The sequence below is a fragment of the Perissodus microlepis genome, chromosome 6 (genome assembly GCF_051167445.1).
Source record: "Perissodus microlepis isolate ML-2025 ecotype Zambia chromosome 6, ASM5116744v1, whole genome shotgun sequence".
In the NCBI taxonomy this organism is placed as follows: Eukaryota; Metazoa; Chordata; class Actinopteri; order Cichliformes; family Cichlidae; genus Perissodus; species Perissodus microlepis.
This window is the reverse complement of record NC_140466.1, coordinates 11,334,757-11,341,415: the sequence shown is the minus strand read 5'-3', so window position 1 is coordinate 11,341,415 and position 6,659 is coordinate 11,334,757. Positions and strand designations below refer to the sequence as shown.

Here is a 6,659-nt window from a genome sequence, read left to right as displayed (position 1 = left end):
GATGCTGCCACATTCAGATTGCAAGGTCACATCTGGGACTGAGAAATTAACCTAAACATGAAGTGCCAAAAATTGTAGTCCCTCCACCGGCCACAAGGCCATCTACACTGCAATAGTGAGTCAGTTCCCCTTATATCAAAATCGCACCCTACAGATTTCTACACTCTTTCATAAGGACTGTTTTTTTTAATAACTTACTTTTTAAAAAGTTTATTAACATCTAAAATTATGAGTGTAGCCACATACAGCTATATCCATTAAGTCTGACTCCTCCACTAATGATTACTTTGAGCCACTAAGCGGCACTGGCCTTTTAGGGTATTAATTTGCACCCACCTGCAATCCATCATTCCACCACTTCTGTTTGCAAAAAACAAATAAGGTGGTAGCCAAAACACAAACAAATGGGTAAAATCACAGTGTCTGGATTCCCCTTTTATGCATGTAGCCTATGCTACATGCGGCATTGTAACAACTCTCGATGCTGATGGTGGTTGAATGGTGTGGTGGATGTCTTATTGGACTGCTTAGCACCAATCACCCACTATTTATATGGTACAGCCAACCTGAACTACTGTTGCTCGTTATGTCCATGTCTTTATGATCAGTGTTTCCATCTTCTAGTTGCTATTTTAGCAGGTTAATGCACATCATAAAGCTCTTATTATTTGAGACTATTTTCTTCTAAATGACAATTACTTCAGTGTACTAAAATGTACTTCACAGGTTTCACAGACCATTGTGAATGTGCTGCACAATGCCGTCATGTACCAAATGTCTCTGAGGAATGTTTCCAGCAACTTGTTCAATCTGAAACACTAAAAAATTAGCAAATGTGTACCTGACATAGTGGTTAAAATGAGTATTTTCTGTAATCGCACAGGTTCTCACTAGACTTTTTGTAGAGCCTAGCAGGTTACTTATTAATGCTTTGCACTTCGACTGAAAGAAGGGGGTCTTACATTCCTGCTAATAATAAAACCAAGTGCCAATTTTTGCTGACAACAGTCTGGCTTTGGTGGAAATGCATGAATCCGGTTCTAGTTCAGGCACCAGACTCACATGGGTGGAAAAGAGGCATCGGTCACTATTTGTAAAGTGCTGCATCGATAAATATCATTTTACTAAACACAACAATTCAACTCCATCTTTTTAAAAGTTCAGGATGAGGACTAAAGTTAAAATAAATGTTATTTTAGGTGACATGAAAACCAAACAGTCGTTGCTGGTAATGTAACACCGGAAACAAATGAACACACCAACAGGAGGAAGTGATGCCTCATTATTTAGTCAACAGAGTACTGGAGTTCTTCTGTTGCACACAGTTTATTTAACAATATGGTATATAAGTAAGAAATGAGTCTTTTACCAGTTTATACAGTGATTTCATTTGCTCTTCCTTATATCTATAGTATTTTGCTTAATAACTTGATTTACAATAGGAGAAAAAGTAAATCCCCCTAATTCAAGTTTTTTTTTTGTGAGAGGAATGAGGGTTGATGACATTTAGTTCTCCTCCAGGTGAATCTCAAATGTGCCCTTCATCCCCTGATAGCACACAACTTAGTGTAAAATTTGGAGAACTGGGCGTCATCAGAGACATTGCCTACAAACAACCACTGCTCATTCCACCTCAGCTTAGGGGGCTGGTCTCTTTCTCGCACTCTCTTTACACTTTACAACATTTGTATGACAAAAAAGTATGACAAATTCTTTTTAATGTCAAAGCAACAACTTTCTACACCTGCAAGACAACGTTTCCAAATTCCAGGCCACTGAGTTGTAGGCTGCAGTCCTTATTGGTGAACCAATCAGCTGTATATCTCTTAAGCCGCGTGTCCACCCAAAAGTACCCGGAAGTCGTAGTCACAGAAATTTTTGTTTCCAAGGAAATAAAAAACGTTTAAAGGCCCGTGAAAATTAAGCAAAAGAAAAGGAAAAAAAATCCGCTGACATAATAAAAAGAGACGGCTGCTTTTACACCCTGGAGTTGGTGGTAAAGACGGGTACTCCAATCAGAAATGTTCAGCGCTTCAAAACCACCCAAAGCAGGGACCTTTTTTTTGGTGGGGGTTAAATAATTACCCCAAACGTAACTGAAAGTATGGTCCCTAGTCCCTGGTAAAAGTTCCTGTGGTGGAAACGCGGCTTTAGTGACTGTGAGGGTTTGTGTCAGTGTCTTCATGTGCTCCTGCATACATGCCTGTTTACACAAACTGCTGCAGGCCATTTCCTACTTTAATACAAATGAGTGCTCTTCATACACACAAAAAGAATGGGAGCGGTCATTGTCCCTGAACGCATCTTCTTGCAGTAATAGTACAACACTAGATTACAATTGCCAGGAATGACAGCTTGTGAAGATAACAAAAACCTGGCCCAATTCTGAGACAAAATATTTTACAGTTTCCAAAAAAAGAAAAAAAAGAAACGAAAAAGAAAAAAATTCTCAAAGGTACAAAATAAAGATATGAATAATATAATGCAACTTTACATTTTTGTAAAAAAAAAAAAAAAAAAAGAAAGAAAGAAAAAAAAGAAAGAAAGGCATGAACCCAAAAACAAACAACCCCCCCAAAAAACAAGAAAACAAACAAACAAAAAATTTAAAAAATGAGTACTGAACACATTTGGTCTCAACCAAAAAAATATATTCTTTGTGACTTTAATTTCATTTTAAGAAGCAACTTGCAAATCCCTCAACATCCCAAGGAAGAAATACCTACCACTTAGGGTTAGGAAACAATTACATTCCCTAAAGGTTTTGAATTTTTTTATTTTTATTTTAAATGAACCAAATTTTCTTGTTTTGTTGCAACGTTTGAAACTTTTTACATGTCAGTACAAAAACCGTTGTCAGCCTTACAAAGAACAAACAAAGCCCTCTAACGGGATAAAGAGTTTGAGGGAAAACGAGGAAGAGGAGTGGGAGGACAGGTCCGTGGGAGTGACAATATGTTCTTTAGTTCCCAGCAGAAATGCTACAATCCCTCCACAAACTTCTCCAGAGTGTCCCCTGTAGCATCTCCTACCATCCCCAAGTCATTGCTCAGCCCTCCTCTGTTGGGCGTATTAAGCTGCGGTAGCATGGCGCTTTGTTCTGGTGTCCCCAAGTGTCCTTGCTCCATCGACTGCAGTGGGCCCCCAAGCCCTGTGTGGGGTGAACCCGAGTGGGGTGGAGGTGGGTGCTGAGGTGAGGGTTGGGGCTGGTTCTGGACCTGCGGCGAAGGACTGGAATGTGGGGGCTGTTGCGAGGGTGGACAAGGGGACTGGACTGGTGCTGGGGAGCGGACCTGGTTGCTGAGGGCGTTGGCTAAAGCAGGTTGGCTGGGGAGGTGGGCTCCACCTTGAGTCTGCCCAGCCAGGAGGTGGGTTTGAGGGCTCATGGGGCTTGGTTGGCCAGGGGAGCCCATCTGCTGCTTTAGGACAGCCTGCTGCTGGGGAAGTTGCTGCTGCTGCTGAAGCAGTCGTTGATGCAGTAAATTTTGGGTCGAGTCCATCCCCATGCCAGACTGGGCCATCTGAGCCATTGGTGGGAGCTGACCCATAGGGCCCCCAGGTGCCCCTGCCTGCATTTGCATTTGCTGCTGTTGTTGCTGTTGCATGCGGAGCTGGGAGTAGGTGGGCGTTGTACCCTGCGACTGAGCAGCAAACTGACCCGGGTGGCTCTGTGGTAACACTCCCTGCTGTTGCTGCTGCTGCTGTTGTTGTTGCTGCAATAAGAGTTGCCTGCGGAAAATCTCCTGGATCTGGGGGTTTGCATTGTGCGCGGTGTTCAGCTGCCCTTGAGTCCCTAATGCAGCCATGCCCTGCACTTGAGGCTGCTGTGGTTGCTGTGGTGGCATCCCCGTCCTTTGCACTGCCCCTCCAGACATAGCCATATTCTGCATTGCTGGCATGCCAGGCTGCTGTTGTTGGCCTGCTTGTTGCTGCTGTTGCGGTTGTTGCTGCTGCGGCTGGTTGGCATGGTACTTGGCTGTTCGCTGTTTAATGAACGCAGCCATTAGCTGAGGGTTTGATTTGAGGATGTTTAGAACTTGCTGCTGCTGCTGGGGTGAGCTGGGAGACTTTAGGGTGCGGAGGAGGTCCTGCAGAGCATTTGGAGGTATAGCTCCAGCTCTCTGGGGAGTCTGTGGCCGGGCACCGGGCTGTTGTGGTATCAGCATCCTCTGGCTTTGCTGGGGTTGCTGCCCTGGTGGCATCATGGCTCGCTGCATGGTCATGGGCTGCTGCGGGGACTGGCCTGGAACAAGACCTGGTTGTTGAGTTTGACCTGGCTGGATGGGGCCTGAAGCTCCACCCCACTGTCCAGTGGCCATACCAGGTTGCATGACTGGTGGTCCCCGGGGCCCAGGCACCATCTGCATTGCTGGCTGCATTGGTGCCGTCATGCGCTGTTGTGGCTGCTGGGGATTCATGGGCAAACCATTCACGTTGACACGGTAGTTCCGCTGGTTCTGCTGGGCCTGCGCCATCATTTCGATGCGCTGTGCCATCTTGACTGCAGCGATGGGAGGTGGCTGCTGAGATAGCTGCTGTGATGGTTGGGGGGGCTGAGGGAGAGGGGACTGCTGCTGGTGTAGAGGGGAGGCCTGGGGCCCAGGTTTGCCCTGAGACACCGGTGCCTGAGCTTGGGCAGTGCGAGGTGCATTGGAGAAAGACGGGGACATGACGCCTGCTGAGTTGGGGGTCTGCGGCTGGTTAGAAAGAGGCTGCTGGGGTGTTTGGGGAGTGCTGGGCTGAGTGTGGGAAGTGGGAGTGCTAGGGGCAGCTGATGGCGGTGGGGATGGTAGCGGCATGGTTCTGCATTGCATGGTGGCCATTCTTCTCCTCATCAACTGGGCCTGCTGGAGCCTGTGCTGCAGCTGCTGCTGGCGAAGCTTGTGCTTGATGTTCAGGCAGAACGGGACAGGACACTTGTTCTCCTGACAGTGCTTTGCGTGATAACAGCATAAAGCAATAAGCTGCTTACATACAGGACAGCCACCGTTGGTTTTGCGTTTGCAACCCTTGGTGTGCTGTACCACTCGCTTCATCTTCTGGCAGGACGGCAGAGAGCAGTTGGCATTGCGACACTGACAAGCATGGACCAGGGACTGAATGCACCGTTGAATACTTAAACGCCGGCTCTCCTGTGGGCTCTTGGAGGCCTCCCCACTCTGGCTGTTGTTATCATCATCCAGGCCAAGACCCCACTTGACCATCTGGTGCTCGTGGCCCTTTGTGTTGTAGCAATTAATGCAAAGATCAAAGTCCTATGAGGGAAAAAAGAAGAAAAGGGGACATAATAATTAAAGTCCAACCAAAGATGGTAAACTAAAAAGTTTAACAAATGATATCTCTGACTCAGTTCATGTACGTCATTCCACGTATCTGACAGATTTCCACTTCCAATCATCCTTTTTTTTTTTCTCCCTAGTTCCAAACTGACACAAAATAATCGAGTGTAAAAACAACAGTGCAGTGGAAACTAACCTCGCACACAGTGCAATGGTAGCGTGTCTCCACGTGGTGCTTGCACTCGTTACAAGTATAGACAAAGCGATCCTGTCCCTGGTTGTGCAGTTCAACAAGCATGCACATGGTGCTCCACTTGCACCTCCTGAGGGAGCTGAACTCCCAGTGCTTGTCCCTTGCCAGAGTCAGGAAGGCATCACGGCCATCCATCAGGTCACAGGAGAGCAATGGGTCGGGGTCCACGATGGGCGGCAAAGTATTGACCATGGGCCCAGAATGAAGGTGAATCACGAAGAACACCTTAAGCAAAGGAGAGGGGGAAAAAATCAAAATAAAGTATGACTTACTTTCGTTATTCGGACTGTTTCCCACTAGTTAACCTTTTGATCACATCCATAAAATTATTGTTCATCACCTCCCAATTTTCACTACCACAAAAAAACAAGAAACAAGTCTGACCTCTTTATGCTTCTCCATGGTGGCGTACAACTTCTGAGACAAATCATTAGCTACATTCGGCATCCCAGGCTTCTTCTTATTGGCTCGGCTCACGCTGCTCTTGTTTTTATTGGTCTTCTTGTTGTTCTTCTTCTTAGCGTTTTTACTGTCACTTGGTGTTCCCTAAAAAATACATTAAAGAAAACATGTTATGTATGAATTATTCCATCATTATATAGTCTCACTGTTTCCAGTGCTAAAACTTAGCACAGAGTGCACAAATTTTCACAGTTCATTAGTTACTCTCTGCCTGTGTTTGATGTCACCTTAATCTCATTATTAAATTCCACTGAAATTATTTTGATTCAAATATCCCTATGTTTAAGGTAGTAGTACATAAAAATACATTTTTTAATTCTTTAAACTCCTTATATCGAATCATTCAACTGCAATGGAAACACAAAGATAGTAACACAATACAAGATAGTGGAGTTTCTGCTGCTCTAGTACATCAAACCCTCGTTTAATAATCATACCTCTGGAGTTTCAGAGGCAGCTGTGTTCTCCTCCTTCTTCCTCTCTTCTTCCTCCTGCTCCAGCTCCTTGATGCTCTCTTCAAGCACATTAGGCCAGAAGTCACCTTCAAAGTAAGGCAGCTCATTGGCGCTGGTCAGTCGGTCTTCAGTTGCCTGTTTGAAGATATCCTGAGAGACGGAAAACACAGTGGGTTAATCCCAACAACAGCTATGAGACATCTGATTAAT

General features: G+C 45.4%; 1 protein-coding gene across 4 annotated transcripts in view; it reads right to left on the bottom strand.

Moving 5' to 3' along the window:
• Positions 1 to 1,272: 1,272 nt before the first annotated feature.
• Positions 1,273 to 6,659, bottom strand: part of crebbpa (CREB binding lysine acetyltransferase a) — a 45,204-nt gene continuing 39,817 nt past the window's right edge. For all 4 annotated transcript variants that reach the window (XM_084930767.1, XM_084930768.1, XM_084930770.1 and 1 more), the window contains 4 exons: positions 6,432 to 6,599; positions 5,917 to 6,078; positions 5,476 to 5,757; positions 1,273 to 5,255 (listed from right to left, as the gene is read on the bottom strand). In XM_084930767.1, the coding sequence (XP_084786893.1) occupies positions 2,982 to 5,255; positions 5,476 to 5,757; positions 5,917 to 6,078; positions 6,432 to 6,599 (2,886 nt within the window). In that variant the 3' untranslated portion in view covers positions 1,273 to 2,981. The remainder of the gene's footprint in view (positions 5,256 to 5,475; positions 5,758 to 5,916; positions 6,079 to 6,431; positions 6,600 to 6,659) is intronic.